Source organism: Hypomesus nipponensis, chromosome 13, assembly GCF_054491055.1.
Source record: "Hypomesus nipponensis isolate SF chromosome 13, ASM5449105v1, whole genome shotgun sequence".
In the NCBI taxonomy this organism is placed as follows: domain Eukaryota; kingdom Metazoa; phylum Chordata; class Actinopteri; order Osmeriformes; family Osmeridae; genus Hypomesus; species Hypomesus nipponensis.
Window position 1 is genome coordinate 8,653,232 of NC_140373.1, and position 16,349 is coordinate 8,669,580.

The 16,349-nt window shown below is 47.8% G+C and overlaps 1 protein-coding gene across 1 annotated transcript; it reads right to left on the minus strand.

The window, feature by feature from the left end:
- Window positions 1–5,885: 5,885 nt before the first annotated feature.
- On the minus strand, window positions 5,886–14,721 carry c1qtnf1 (C1q and TNF related 1). Its single transcript, XM_084670176.1, has 5 exons — window positions 14,356–14,721; window positions 8,824–9,020; window positions 8,559–8,695; window positions 7,567–7,818; window positions 5,886–7,269 (listed from the first exon to the last, which is right to left on the minus strand). The coding sequence occupies exons 2-5, from the start codon at window positions 9,018–9,020 to the stop codon at window positions 6,971–6,973; spliced, it is 885 nt and encodes a 294-aa protein (XP_084526302.1). The 5' UTR covers window positions 14,356–14,721; the 3' UTR covers window positions 5,886–6,970.
- Between the last annotated feature and the right edge of the window lie 1,628 nt (window positions 14,722–16,349).

Below are 16,349 nucleotides of genomic sequence, written 5' to 3' on the forward strand. Positions count from 1 at the left end.
ATCTTAATCTGCCCAGTAAGTGTATGGTTTGTGTGTGTGTCTGTGTTCTTTGTGTGAGTGTGTTTGTGAATGTGTGTATGTGTGTGATTGTGTGTCAAGGTGGGTGGGTGGGTATGTGTGTCAGCCAAAGTGCACCTCTAAGGTTACAGTTCTCCTCACTGGGTTGCCTGACGATAGCTTCTCTGTGTAAATATTAGCAAAGTGAAGCGATGTGCCCCAGCCATAAAGACCCATGGAATATTAACTATTGATAGAGAAAGTCTCTTATCATTGTCCTTTCATTTCACAACTCTGCACCTGCTCTTTTGCTCTCTCTCTCTCTTTCTTTATTTCTCTTTCTCTCTCCCTCACTTATGGGCCATATTCTGCCTTTTCTTAACAATCTTCCTTTTTCTTCCTCTCCTCAATTATTTGACTCTGTCTGTCTGGTTCTCTCTCTCTGTCTACCCCCCCCCCCCCCCCCCCTCTTTCATTTGAATGTTTTTCTTGCACCGAGCAACTTTTAATCATTCCTGCATTTTTGTTCCTCTTTATTAGTTTTTCTCCCCAGAGATGTGAGTAAGAGACAGAGACGGAGTGTGCTGGGGTTGTGTGTATTAATGTTTCATATCCCTGGCTCGTGGAGGGGGGAGAGATAATGATTATTTCATGTTGTCGTCGTCTCTGCGCCGTGAGGTGGGAGGTAATTGGCCAACGTTCCTGTCATCGCCATCCCCCGTCAAGGTTGGTCCTAGGAAAATGAATTGATGGCATACGGGCGGGCTGACACACACATGCAGTACACACACACACACACACATATACAGATATGAAACACAAACACACTCACTCACACAAGTGCAGGAACCCCCTCACACCTTCTGAGAGGACATTGATCAGGCAAGTTTTAGACCGTGGCTCATACAGTATCTCACACATATACTTTTCTGTAGCTACTCATTTCTCTCCATGTTGCTCTACCCATACAGTACACACAAACACACACACACACAAGAATCACTTATTTACTTATTAATCGTGACTGCATCAAGTGATAGGCTGTGGGTGTGTATTGATGGCATACCCACATGGACATACACAGATGCAGGTCTTTGTTTGAGGCTGCCAGCTTCTCTCGCTGTGTTAGTGGTTAAACAGATAAGGCTGAAGAGCCTCCCTGCAAAACTACACCGGAGGGAAGGAAAGACGAGAGGGAGAGAGAGGGAGAGAGAGAGAGAGAGAAAGAGAGAGAGAGAGAGAGAGAGAGAGAGAGAGAGAGAGGGAGAGAGAGAGAGAGAGTGAGAGAAAACAAGACGGTTAAAGAGATAGAGAGATTGCAGGAGAGAACGAGAGACAAAAAAGACTCGATGCAAAACGAGTCAAGAAGAAAAGAAAAGGAGTGGAGTAGGAGAGCAGAAAGAAACAGTAGAGGAATAGAGAGAAAGAAGGAGAGGAGAGAGAAAGCACAACTCTCCTCTCTGTTTGTCTGTCACCTGAGGCCATGAGCGAAGCTTTGAGCATCAGCTTTAATTATGCAACAGCAATCAACCAGGTAAGAGACCTGCTACCTCTGCCTTTCATGTCCTCACTGCTGTCACAGAGAGAGAGGGAGGGAGGAGGGAAGAGGGAGGGAGGAGAAGAAGAAGGAGGCAATGAGGGATTGGGTGAGGCGTGTGGACAGAGAAAATTAGAGAGGGAGCTTCATCGGTAGACAAATAAGGAGAGAGAGACATAGAGAGAGAGAGAGAGAGAGAGAGAGAGAGAGAGAGAGAGAGAGAGAGAGAGAGAGAGAGAAAGAGAAAGAGCAAGAGCAAGAGAAAGAGAAAGAGCAAGAGAAAGAGAAAGAGAAAGAGAAAGAGAAAGAGAAAGAGAAAGAGAAAGAGAGAGAAATGGTATGATGTTGAATAAAAGAGGTTAACCACTTGTGACATCCTCTCTCTGCCAGTGAACACACACTCACACACACACACACACACACACACACACACACACACACACACACACTGGACTGACAAGCAGCATTGATGTGGTCAGGCTGCGGACAGAAGCGCTCCCTGCTTGCTGACACAGCCACCACTGACCCTTCATCGATTGGCCGGAGAGAAGAGTGAGAGAGGGAGAGAGATGGCAAGACAGCGGGAGGAAAAGAGAGAAACAGCTGAGCAAATAAGAGAGAGTGAGAGAGTGTGAAGGAAAAGAAAGGAAGGAAGAGGGACAGCTGGAGAAGTACAGAGAAAGGGCGAGAGAGGGATGGAAAGAAGAAAAAAAAACCTGCCGGGCTAGAAAGAGTGAGAGAGGAAGGAGAGAAGATCCGGAGCTCTCCCACTGTTTTAATCTGCCAGACCGCGGGGCGTGTGGAGTGGGCGGGGCCTGCCAGAGACACATCGATTCTACATTAATATGACTAAAACAGCCAGGCTGGACTTTCGGTGGTTCACCATCAATCACTGTAGAGAGCAGAGCACCACACAGACTCCGCCCTGGACAGGACCTGAGTCTGCCGCTGGGTGTGGTCTGCAGAGCACTGGAGACGTGCAACACACACCTGCTACAGCACACACCCACAAACACACTCGCACACACACCACACACACACAGAAACACACGCATACACAGTTCAGAATGCGTTGTGTTCGAACAGAACTTTGACACGCTTTCCTCCCATCTGTCTTCATCTCGCTCTCTCCACCTCTACCGGCACTTTCTATGTCACTCTTGCCCTTCTCATGCAGTTGGTGTGTACAGTGTCCATCCATGGGCCATGTAAGACCACACCCACCCCCCAAGCCACCCCCTGCCCAGCCTGCAGGCTACTTGGTGAGACTCCCTGACCAGCTCTCAACTCCCCTTGGGACAATCCAAGGGTCCAAGCAAGGTTCGATATTAAATATATCATAAACCCTGATGAGAATTACAACCAGAAGGATATATGTTTGAAGACGCAGAGCTAGGACGAGGTACATTTCCCATGAAATATTAATGCTTCTCTTCGCCCTCAGACTTTGGTTATTTAGTAGGCCTCCTATGCTAATAAATAGCGCGAGGCTGCCGCCGGCATGCTTGCTGACTACTCAAAGCGCGATGGGGGAATTAAAAATGTATGTTGCTTGTGGCCCTCACATGTAGACGCGCTCGCCTCCGCCAGCAGGGCGACAGACGAGGCTGCCGAGCTCCTCCGAGCTCCCCTGGGTTCGGAGCGGCGAGCGGACGCAACGAGCTGCAGGTGCGCTGGCGCGGGGCGACCCGGTCACGCGCCACCGACTAGATGACAGGTGTCTTATCAGACTGGGCCTGACTCGTTTATTCTGAGGAGTTACCAAACAGATGTGGTCTGTTGATGACTTTGACTACCAGGGGTGTGTCGTGTGTCAGCTCTCCACTAGCATCCCCGCACTCTCTCACCGGGTTAACACACCAGTCCCCCTTCAGCAGGGTTTGAATGATGTAGATGCATTGAATTCATGTTTTCACCAGAGAAACAACTTGTGTGTGTTTGTGTGTGTGTATGCCTGTGCATGTGCATGTAAAGATTCTTTGTTAGAATTGTAGAATCGTTTGACCATTGGTACAGAAAGTAGCCGTGAAACAACATACTATTTTGTCTGACAAACCTGAGAAACAGCAGTCAATGCTGCCCTCCTGTGGGGAGGGTCTGTTACTGCAGCCACTGACAGCTGGGTCTCCTCGGCCAGAGGTGGGATGAGGGGATGAAGGGATCAAGAGATGGAGATGATACCACTCCACATGATGAGAAACGCTCTCTCTCACACACACACACACACACACACACACAGCGCCTCCTCAGACAGAGAAGCAGAAGAGGAGGGTGGAAGGTAATGGTGTGAGTGCCCAGTGAGGAGGGGGCAGAGAGCCCCGCTGAGTGATGTGGTCAATACAGCAGCAGGACTGGAGAGTGCTGATGCTGTTTTCAGACATTTTACCCTCCTTCTCTCCCTTACTCCATCCCTCCCTCGCTTTTCTCTCTCTTTCTGTCTCTGTCTGCGTCTGTCTCTCTCTCCCTCCCTCCCTCCCCCTCCCATCACGACTGTCTTCCTCTCTTCTCTGTGTTTCTGCTGTGCTGGGGAGTTTCCAGGCTGCTTCCGCTGATTACACCAACACACTAATCTATCCTCATGGCTTATTTATACCCCCCCCCCCTCCCCCCCACAACCCCTCCACCCCAGGGGTAAAAGCTTTCTAAATCACATTACATATCTTCATCAAGGAAAGAGAGAGAAAAAGAGGGAGGAGGGAAGGAGAGAAGAGACTATCAGTGTCACTTTTTGCCCCCCCCCCCCTTCCCTCCTCTCCTCCCATCTAAGTTGTATTTGACTCTCATATTTGCTAGTGGGGTATTGGCAGGCGGCCAAAAGGGGTGTGGGGGGTTGGGGGTTGGGGGGCAGAGAGGCCTGGGAGGGGGGTTGTGCTGACAGTCCGAGGCGGGGGGCTGGGGTGGTGGGGCGGTGAATCTGGTGTTAGGGCCAGCACTAAGAGATACATTTAGCTGAACAGCTAAAACAGTCACTGATGAATCTGCCTTTTCATCTGACAGGGTTGAAAGGAGCACAAGCAGGCCTCCAGCTTCCTTTTCCATCCTACCCCATCCCTCCTCCCTTCCATCCCTCCTCCCTTCCATCCCTCTGTCCATGCATTCAGTCTTTTTATCCTTTCATCTCTTCTACCCCCTCCATCCTAGAATCTTTCCAACCCCCACGCGCATTTATTCCTCCACCTCTCATCCCCCCCATCCAACCACTCCTGAAGCAGTTCACCCGGTATCCCGCTGGACTCGTGCTGGAGAGAGAACTACCACATTCTTCCACCTGAGGGCAGCAGAGGACACGTGGAGGCACCGCACTGAACAGAACTGCAGTGTGTGGTGGTGTTATCCTGTGTGGATTTGTCTGTGTGTTTTATCAAGACAGGCATAACATTTGCTGTCTCTGTCTGCGAGTGACCGGGCTTGAGTTTGAATTCTGGTCAAGGACACTCCTGAAGCAACATGAAATAGCCGTGCACATTCCTTTGTGTGTGCTTGGCAGGTGCTCACTTTGAGAACACAGCCAAAGGAAACAGGGACACACCCCTCACACCAGCGCATGCAGACACACGCACATACACACAGCAGATACACTCACCAACACACACACATACACCCAGAGCTTCTTGTATTCCTTTAATAAATGCTCCATTTACAGAGTCAACATCACGTTCTCGTATCTCAGTGCCTCCGTGTTGTCTGAGCAGCTCTCTCAGACAGGGTTGTTGGCAGAATGTGTCCGACTGGGGGCTGGAGAAGGCATGTCCTGTCATCTGGTCAGACTGTTTCTGGACTTGAGAAAGTGTTTCCTGTTGGAGCCCGATCCCAACCCAGCTCCTCCACCCTCTCCAGTCTTCTGCTGTCCCCCCTGGCTCAGCCTGAGAGGGCAGGACAGAAGGAGTTTGGAGGTGAGACTTAGAGGGCAGGATAGAAGGAGTTTGGAGGTGAGACTTAGAGGGCAGGATAGAAGGAGTTTGGAGGTGAGACTTAGAGGGCAGGATAGAAGGAGTTTGGAGGTGAGGCTTAGAGGCAAGGTTGAGTGTTTGGCCCTTCTCTGTCACACCTTGCAAGGCAGGATCCAGCCAGTAGTCTGGGGATAGGCAGAGATATTTTGATTGGAACTTAGTCCGGGGTTAAATATTTGGTTTGGAAAACGGCCCGGGCCCAGACCGATCCTTGGCCTTGGAGACCTACTAGCGTTCTGGAACTGGCTAATCTGATTGGATGTTGTCAAAAGATTCTAGGAAACAACTGGTTTGATTGTCTGTCATCAACTCACACAGCCACAGGAAGCTAAAATGGATTTTCCATTAGAGCTGCATCGTAATCGACTATCTGTTTACTCAATAAAATAGCTTGTTACTCATTCTTTACAAGTCTTTTATATGTTATATTTGACCTTCGGAATGTTTCTTACTGTGACAGAATGAAGTGCACTGTGGTATGGTAATTGCACCAAACCTAACAATTTTTTTTCAACAAAACTGACAAAGGCATAATATACCTGTACATACTGTACTTCTTAAACTTTGCACAATTTTTTTTTCTTCCCCTTGTGTTTGTAGAGCACCATGAAAAGTTCAAGATGTTAATTAAAGCACCATGTTTTACAAATGCTATTCAAATATCCTTGACATCCTCATACTTTGTATTTCTCGGAGTTTACACTCCGTATAAGACTACATGTTTAAAAGAAAGATATATGACAAAAAGATGTATTGTTCGGTATATTCACCAACAAAACATGACAAGGTACCTTAATGTGAAGAAATACCTAACACTTTTTTTGTGGCCTTGACTTTGGTTGTCCAGTTTATTATAAGTCAGTTAGTCATTTTAGTAGCACCTATGTTGTGATGTAATGCAGCTTAATATTGCCATTTTACAAAGACTGTACAGCAAAAGTATAGGTGGTAATATTACAATACACATTAAGGTACCTCGTTTGTCTTAGAGACAAACAAACTCAATAACATATATACAGTAATCTATATCATCTCCTGAAATTAGATTAATTTAAATTCTTGCTGTTTCCAAAAACCTTGTCCTGAGGTTCTCAGGAGTTACAGGCCAAATATTGACCTTAGCCCTAAAGGAATGTCAAGACTACAGGATTTTAGACGGAGGTTGTGACATGCTTACCTCCCTGTCTGAACACAGTGACACCAGGAGGACAGCAGACAAACCAAAAAATAAATAATCTGGGACGAGCAATAGATTGCAATCCCAGAATAGGATTTAGCTTGGTTTGCTTTACACAGCACAAGAAAAAAACTGTCATTACCCAAACTCACAAGATCTCTCCTCTAGCACGTGTGTTACAAAGGAAACATGTATGTTGCTTGGCCTGAAATGGATAATCTGGCCTGCATGACCTGGAAACCAAGACATGTGAGCTTGATCTAATATAAACACTGTGCATTCTCCACACGTCACGCACACACAACCCCGTTACACCTCGTTCTTGGGCTTAATTAGGTGTCCGTTGAAGGTGATGTAGGTATCAAAATCATCGCTGAAGATAGCGTTCTCCCTCTCTCCTTTGTAGAGTCGGATCCACACCTGGTCCTGAGCCTCCAGCTCCAGCATGAGGCTCTGGCTCTGCATGATGGACCTGTCGCTGGGCTGGGCGTACAGGATCACCACCTCCCGCTCGTTGTGCATCACGTGCAGGTAGGTCTCCTTCTGGTTCCAGGTGTGCACGTTCAGGCTGAAGTAGTAGATGCCGGGGATGTAGCAGTAGAACTTGCCTGGAAGGGAGCAAAGCAGGGGAGAAGGTCTGGGGTGAAGTCCTCTGTCGCAGGTCTTGGTGGAGGAGGCGTGAGCTGACTCTAGGAGTGATGGGTCATCTAATGCAAGTTTGACAATGCCATCGTCTTATAGAGGATGGTTTTGGATCTGATTGGAATGTTTCAAAAACATTCAAATCAACAATGAATTCCCATCGATCCAATTCAATATTTAGAATTAAAAATGATTCCCTTCAATTCCCTGATACAATCACACAAGGAAGTACCAGCGGTCCCCAGCCCCCCCGGCCAGCTGACCTGAGAACATGTTGAAGTGTCCGTACAGGTTGACCAGCTCTGTGTCGAACACCAGAGTCTGGTAGTAGTCGTTGGAGTGGACGGCCTTCTTGCGGCCCACAGAGAAGGCAGCGTAGTAGACCTTGCAGGACTCCCCAGAGGCTCCCATGGACCCCTTGGCCCCCTTGAGGCCACTGGGGCCCCGCATTCCCATCTGGCCGATCTTCCCTGATTTACCGTAGGGGCCACGTTCCCCTGACTCCCCCTTCTCACCTGGAACAGAAAAAAGGCACAGAAAAACTTTATCAGATTATTCAAATGGGTTCTGACTCTTTGAGTAAACTTTTGGGTGAGCTTCATAATGTTTAGGAAAAACGTTTTGGATGAATAGCTAGACAATGACTAGACAGTTGACGTGTTTCTGATCTGACTGCAGTCACCAGTGGATGTCTCATGTCCCTAAAAGGGGAAGGGACAGGGAGAGAGACAGAAAGTGAGAAATAGAGAGAGAGAGACAGAGACAGAGAAAAGAGAGAGAAAGATAGATAGATAGAGTGGTTTGGACTCTCTCACTCAGCTATGTATGTGTGTCCTGGAGGTGTTACAACTCTACACTAAGAGCAGTCCTCTCCCCAACTCTTGTTAAACCCACAATCCAATACAGATGTTCCCTCCTCGTCACTGACCCAGTCCCTGTCCTGCTGCAGCAGCTGTTCTTCCTCTGTGGTTGTCTCCGGTGCCCCAGAGCCAGAACTCTTTCCCCTCCTCTCTCCCCGAGGAGCACTGATAGGCTGGGAGAGTCCCCAACCCTTACCACAATCCCTGCCTGAGGTTTAGCCTTGTGCGAGTGTGTGTGTGCGTGGGCGTGTGTGTGTGTGTGTGTGTGTGTGTGAGTGTGCGTGTGTGTGGTGGCTGAAATTGGTGGCTAAAAATGACTAAATGTGTGTGTGCTTGCAAGTGTGTGTGTGTGCCTGCATGCATACATGTGTGTGTGTGTGTGTGAGTGTGCCTACCTTTGAGGATGGTGATATTGATCTGAGGCACCACCTGGTACTGAGGGTAGTGTTGCGGGACATGAGTGTTGGCATACTGAGGTGGGGGCTCCTCTCCCGGGTCACAACACCGACGACACTCCCCCCTCCTCACCTCCCTGTGGAGGGAACACACACACGTGTTTCATTTGATTAAAACTCAAGCCAGTCTAGTGACTGTTTAAATGGATTGACTTCATGTGGAGCTTCCATGTGTTTAGGTTTAGGCATGTAGGATATATGATACCCAGCATCCCGGTGGTGCTCCCTGGGGTCTGTCCTTGCATGATACTGGTCCCCAAGATCTCGTTCCCTGTCCCGTTGCCGGTCCTGGTCTTGGTCCTTGTCGTGGGGGGTCCGGTAAGATTGGATTGGAACCACCTCCAGGAGCAGTAGAGCCCACAGACATATAGCTGGGCAAGACTGACGGCACAATCCGCGCATCTGCAAGACATGATAGCACTCTCAAGACAGAAACCAACTCCACTTCCTCTCTTCTTCCAGTTAGCTCTTAAGGAAGTGGATTCTGAGTGGAATCTGTGCAACAAAAAAATTCCCTCTAAACTAGTAACTGAGTAGACAAAGTATTGAGTTTTGAGATGCACCCTAAGCGAGGAACCCATCCTGACTTGATCAAGACACAGCCACAGAGACAGAAAGACCAACCAACATTCAAGCCAGTCAATGGGAACAATACATCAAATGAGATTAGGCCCTCTGTTAACACATCAAATGACCATAATCAGATCAGTGTAGACCCTTTGGGTCCTCTGACTTGCATGAAATTACCTCTTTCCCTACAATGATTACAATGTTGAAGTCTAAAATGTAGGCACCCCAAATTAGTGTGTTTGTTGAACGATGTCTGCGAGTGAAACATTTTAGTTTTTTGGCTAGGTGAGGATCTGAATTTTTCATTCAGAGCTGGACTACAACATCAGCAATTATATTCAACTGTAAAGCACTTCTCTCCTCTTTTCTACTCTGTTCTACTAAACTCAACCCCACTCCCCCCGTTCTAGTCCTTGTGAACTTGGTCACATGTCTCAAGATGACCTGAGGTGGAGGGCTTAGCTTAGGGTCATCACCTGCCTTGTCAGGCACCAGAGGAATGGTATTGTGTGTGCGTGTGTGTGTGTGTGTGTGTGTGTGTGTGTGTGTGTGTGTGTGTGTGTGTGTGCGTGTGTGTGTGCGTGTGAACCTGTCTCAAAATGTTTTCCAACGCCCAAATGCCAGCAATAGATCCCTGGTTCCAGATAAACTCAACCATGATTGCTTCAGTCACTGCAGCCCTCCAATTAGCTTAAAAACTTCCTTTCAAGTCAGCCATACAGGAAGTATTTTGCGTTTATCAAAGAGCTGCCCTATAGGTCTGTCTGTTTAACAAATCCAATTAAAGCTAATTTATATCCTGACCTGTCTAATCAGAGTCAGATAATATCCTGATCTGTCCAATCAAAGACCAGTATATCATTATTAACCCACATATAAAGTATTGACCTAATTGCCTTTTCAGCTCTAATGAAACAATAACATTCCTCTGTACTTAAGCGACTTTGCTTGTGCTGTGGTCTTTATGTCTCTCTCCCCCTCTCTCTCTCTCTCTCTCTCGCTGCCCTTTACCCCACTCCCCCTCCCTCCCTCCCTCCTTGTATCGGAGTAATAGCTAGCATCTTACTGGTCATTAACCTGGGGTCCTTTGATTGTTTCACTTTTTCTTCTCAGTGATGATCTGCTCCAAAAAACCATTTTCCAAAACAAAGCTGGCTGCTTTCCGCTCCTTTTAGGCTCCCACTTAAGGGGGAGACACAGACCATTGTCAGCAGATTACATGCTTTTGAAGTTCAACAACAGCTGGCTGGCTAAAGAAGAGCCTAATGTAGCGTACAGCAGAGGGACTGTGTTGTGATGAACTGTTATGACCAGAGGACCTCACAGAACAGACCGAAGAGAGGAGGGGGTGTGTGGGGGGGGGGGACAGCATAGAGGAGGGGGGTTTGTGGAACAGCAGAGCTGAAGCAGAGAAAGAGGATTTATGAATCAAGGGCGTTTCAGGTTAACCAGGCTGAAATATTATTGATACAGAGAAGAAGAAGAGAAGAGTCGAGTTAGGCCAAGCAAGCAATGGAACAAACCGGTGAAACCAGGCGAAAGGGGTATTTGTACGTGTGTATATGTGTGTGTGTGTGTGTGAAACTATTCTCCTTCAGACCATGTAGTATCTGGTTAAGTTCAAAGGCTTGTTGCCCTGCACTGTGATCTCTGATGTGGCTAATCTGGTGTGTTTGCTATGGTCCCCTTCTGACCTTTCTCTATCTCTCACTCTCTCACTCTCCATCTTTATATATTGCTCTCTCACTCTCTAATCCAGATATGGAAGCAGAAAGAGGGGAGGTCGGTGAATGCATGACTTCGGAAATACCCCCTGTTAAAACAACAAAGACCTAGACCGTTCTCCATACTAGGAACTATCTAGCCTCATCTCTAGAATGATCAAAGATTTGTTTGATCGCAGCCAGTGATCGGCTTACCCCATCCATTACCCCATCCGTTTGTTGGTGATTATGCAAAGGCTCAATAGTTGTGCAAGGTGTGTGTGTGCTTCTGACATTGCGGATACTGCAGGATGTTTATACAGGGTGTGTTGTGTCTTCTGTATGTGTATTTATATATTTGCCCTGCCTCACTTGACAACATAGCACATCGCTTACAGTGAAAACAGCATTGCACACACACACATACAGACACACTGAAGTCAATCTCCTCTTCCCCAGTCTTCCTCATGTTTACAATCCCACATCTGATATCTGCCTAACGACCCTCTCTTCTTCCTGCCGAGCCTGGGACCAAAGGTTTGTTTACGCTACAGTAGAACACACATGCACACATTCATACTCATGAACTCTGGCTTCATCCATCTCGTTTTGTCTTTCACACACGCAAGCTGATGGAAACGCGCACACACACAAAAACAACATACAGATAAGTTGGTTTACAGCACAGAAGCATGTCATTCCTTGAAACATTACGTTTAGGAGAGGAGACTACCGTCCGCTTGTGCAGCTGACCTTACAGTAAACTTGTTGCGCAACTCTGATATTGTGGTATTGCTTCCTGTTCTCTAGAGAACAAGCTGTGTTCGTTCATGTGAGTATGTGTGTGTGTGTGTGTGTGTGCAAAGAGCCCCTTATCCATGGGTTCTTCACGTCCGGTCAGGCTCCTGAGTAGGGGTATCAGATGCCTGGTCAGACTTACAGGGATCACGGTCCACACAGAGAGCTTTAGCCTGCCTGCCTGCCTGCCTGCCTGCCTGCCTGCCTGCCTGTCTGTCTGTCTGTCTGTCTGTCTGTCTGTCTGTCTGCCTGGCTGGCTGCCTGTCTGTCTGTCTGTCTGTCTGCCTGCCAGTCTGTTTGTCTGCCTGCACCTGCCTGCCTGTCTGTCTGTCTGCTTGTCTGCCTGTATCCTAGTCACAGAATCACAGGACTGTTAAATCTGACGTCATTCAGCCAGCATGTCAGATCTTGCCCATCTAGCTGTAGTGAGAATGCCGACTTGTGTGTACTGAATGTACACAGATGTGTGTATGTACATGTATACAGTATATGTATAAGTGCAAACGTGTGTGCATCTGTGTGTGTATGTGCGTGTGTGTCTGCCTGTGTGTGCGTGACCATTGTGGCTCCTAAACTGCACTAAGCCCTTCAGTAAAACAGTGCCAGGTGCAGCAATGTCCAACTCCCTGCACATCTCGGTGCCCTGCCCCCATTCAGATGGCCCAGTTCATGCCCCACAGTCCCCTTACTCGGATGTGTGTGTGTGTGTGTGTGTGTGTGTGTGTGTGGTTACTGGGTCTGTGGGTCTGTGCTCTGGACCAGTCATCTGTCATGGTTGCTGTCAAGAAGTCTGGATGGACTTTGCTGATGCTTTGTTACATCAATGCAAGAAAAGCAAAAACACACATGCACACACTCACACAAAACTGCCCCTCCTCTAACGCAAATATAGACCAGTGATACAAAAGGCAGCCTTAAGGTATAGAGGTTAGGAGAACAACAATCCTGCAGGTGTGTGTGTGTGTGCTCTACAACATGCACCAGTAGCAACAAGTTTGTTTATGCGAAACCAACTGATAATGACCAGGACACGAACCTCCACAGCTTGGTCAAAGCCAATAAGACGGGTCGGGTCAATGCCTGTAAAAAAAGTTTTTTTACAAATATGTCAGCAGTGTTTGCAGGCCTTGGTTGGTGTGTGCGGAGCTGTAAGGTGACAGAACAATAGCCCCTCCCCTGCCCCCTTCAGGGCCTATAGGCTGCCACGGCTGTCTGACTTGAGCAGACATGCTTTAATTACATTGGTCCAATAACAAGTCAATCAATCTGTCTGTGAGAGTACAAAATGTGATGACTTTGGGGTGTAGACAAACACACACACACACTCCATCACTGGTGTGAGGCAGAACAATTAGAGTGATACCTACTTATACATGACAGACTCACACAACAGAATACAGCACGATAGCGAGATAGTGTTTGTTCACACTAACAGAGAAAGAAATAGGAACACAGCAGTGTGTTATGTAAGGTTGCTCTCTTTCTCTCTGTCTCAGTTTCTCTTTCTCTCTTCAGGATATGAGCCTGTTCAGTTTCAGCTGGGCTTTGTGATGGCATGCTTAAAGAATTCTCCTCCCAGAACCCTCGAGTACTCCTCAGAACATTACAAATCATTCACAAGTACTGTTTTCACAAAGCTTCTCGCTATCAAAATGTCCCATCTTTTTCTGTTTCTCGCTTTTTCATACACACACACACACACACACACACAAACACCCACACATCCAATTGAGTCCTTCAGGACCTGGGTTAGGTATATCCGTCATCTCTAAAAACAGTGTTGATCTGCAGCTCATAGAAAGACAACAGACAATAGGAGTTGATGATGTGTCACATGCTCAAGGTCACTGGAGAAACTGTTTACTGAAGTAAACAATTAGTCCATGATAATATCCTTCCCTCCACAGTTTTACAATTCCCTGTCTCTGTACACTGTTCTGATCACAGCCCCTGTCTCTGTACACTGTCCTGATCACAGCCCCTGTCTCTGTACACTGTCCTGATCACAGCCCCTGTCTCTGTACACTGTCCTGATCACAGCCCCTGTCTCTGTACACTGTCCTGATCACAGCCCCTGTCTCTGTACACTGTTCTGATCACAGCCCCTGTCTCTGTACACTGTCCTGATCACAGCCCCTGTCTCTGTACACTGTCCTGATCACAGCCCCTGCCTCTGTACACTGTTCTGATCACAGCCCCTGTCTCTGTACACTGTCCTGATCACAGCCCCTGTCTCTGTACACTGTCCTGATCACAGACCCTGTCTCTGTACACTGTCCTGATCACAGCCCCTGTCTCTGTACACTGTCCTGATCACAGCCCCTGTCTCTGTACACTGTCCTGATCACAGCCCCTGTGCTGAGTGTATGTCTGCGGACACAGAGCCAAACACAGGGCATTCAGCTTGTAACATCTGGGAATGGTTTATAGTGGTGCTGCGGAAGCTATGTGTGTGTATGTGTGTGTGTGTGTGTGTGTGTGTGTGTTTGTGTGTATATATTTAATGGAGAAGTTGTGCTAACTAACAACTGAACAGTTATGGAAGACGACAACCCCAACTGATTCAACAGGGTATGAAATGAACAGGAGCTGAAATAAACAAATCCACACAAACACTACTGTAGCAGAATCAAAACACCTGGAGCTCAACATAGGAAGACACTTACCTCTGCACTTCAAGGTTTCCAATCTGTCTTCAGGCTTGCCTACAGTATTACAGGCTTTCCTACGGTATCAAATATAACTTAATTTGGGTAGTCAGAGTCCAGATTGATCCCTGTTCAGACCTGATTTAACCTCGGTTGTTTTCCCCTGCTGTCAGCCCCTGTGTGCCATCCTGCTCCTTCGGCTCTCCACACACGGAACACACCAGACACACTGAGTACTGCCTGCAGAGATACCCAGTCCTTCAAACAACCCAAGGAGTTGAGAGAGGGAGGAGGATGGCAGGAAAGGGTGGGGGGAAGAGAGAGTTTTGGAGGGAGAAGAAGGAGAAGGGCAGGGAGCAACCTAGAGGGATGAAAGACAAAATAACAAAAAGAGAGAAGGAGCTACTAAAGCACGGAATGGAGAAAAGAAACAAAGGGTGGGGGAGGCGGAGGGAGGGAGGGAGGGAGGGAGGGAGGGAGGGAGGGAGGGAGGGAGGGAGGGAGGGAGGGAGGGAGGGAGGGAGGGAGGGAGGGAGGGAGGGAGGGAGGGAGGGAGGGAGGGAGGGAGGGAGGGAGGGAGGGAGGGAGGGAGGGAGGGAGGGAGGGAGGGAGGGAGGGAGGGAGGGAGGGAGGGAGGGAGGGAGGGACCTCATGTAGTAGTTCAAGAAGGATTCAACAGTTCATCAGAACAAAGTGTTCACTCCCATGTGTTGAAACTCATCTGCCCATATGTAACATAAATATTTATTTCAAGTTGAGGTCATCAGAATGTGTGCCCAGAGGGCTCTGAGTGTGTGATTGAGACCAGCACGATGATGGTTGCTACTTTTCCACGGGAGTGACGTTTCAAAAAGGCGGGATGCTATGATTATGATCCTGTCAGGCTGTCACGAAACAACCTTTCCTGCAGCTACACGTCAATCAATTATAATGTGCCTCTCACAGTTTGAGAGGAGAGGATAGGTTTCCTGTTCACAATCAGGCTCATAAAGAAAATGAAAACACCAAAACATCTGGCATTCACAGAACCCGTTAGATTAATTTAGAAGAGGAATTTTGTATGATGGAGCTGAGCTGGTGAGTAGCCTTTTCTTAACTTATGTAGCTTTTTGTGGCTTGTATTAAGTTATCAGACCCCCAGCGAGGCTGTTCTCATGCTAAGAGCTTCATCCCATGGCAACACCCAGTCACCCAGGATCAGTGTGCTTACTGTTATTAATGAGCAGCATGTGCTTCAGAATCACAACACTGAGCCGAGCCGCAGGGAGGTCGGCTGGTGGGACTCAGGCCAGTTTGTATGTTTAGCTGTAATATCATTCTCACCCTCCTCCTACTCTCTCTCTCTCTCTCTTTTTCTGTCTGTCTCTCTCTCTCAAGAGCATTTCATTTTTGATCCTATTTCTGTGGTCACCTTGAGGCTAGCTAGAGCCTGAGAGCCATGTATGCTTATTTTAATGTGTGTATGTCTGTGTGTGTGCGTGTGTGTGCATGCGTGTGTGTGTTGAAGTATTCCTATATGCAGCTGAGACAAAGGGCAAGCAGGGTCCCAGCTTCCGTTCCCAGCCTGCTCTGTCGTTCTGATGCTGCTTTGCAGCGTCAACAAGCAGGCAGACAGCACAGTAAAATGATTGGTGAACTTATTTATGTTAACAGTAGCACCAGCACATGTCCACTAGATGTCCCCCTTGTACTAGCAAGCAGGACATAGTGAAGTTTGACAGACTGCACAATACTACTTGGCTCTCCCTTTCCATCTTGTGAATGTGATATGATGACCAAAAACACGCCTGGAATTGTAAACATACATCTGTGTTGGCAGACAGCTGGACCTTACTGCTTGAGAGAAGCAGATCAGATTATCGGAATTGGCTCCTGGTCATGGAACCAGAAGGAGTTCTAAAGGTTTCTAATTCTCTGGCTATTCTCAGCTGATCTCAGCTGGACTCAGGGTGGTCAGGCACAAGAGCTTACAGCCCTCAGATGAGAGCTCTGATGGATCCACCACACATAGC

Coding starts and splice junctions, on each gene's coding strand:
- c1qtnf1 (XM_084670176.1), bottom strand. CDS start 9,020: ATGCGCGGATTGTGCCGTCAGTCTTGCCCAGCTATATGTCTGTGGGCT. Junction 8,696..8,823: donor GAGCACCACCGGGATGCTGG/GTATCATATATC, acceptor TTCCCTCCACAG/GGAGGTGAGGAGGGGGGAGT. Junction 7,270..7,566: donor ACACTTCAACATGTTCTCAG/GTCAGCTGGCCG, acceptor GCTCCCTTCCAG/GCAAGTTCTACTGCTACATC.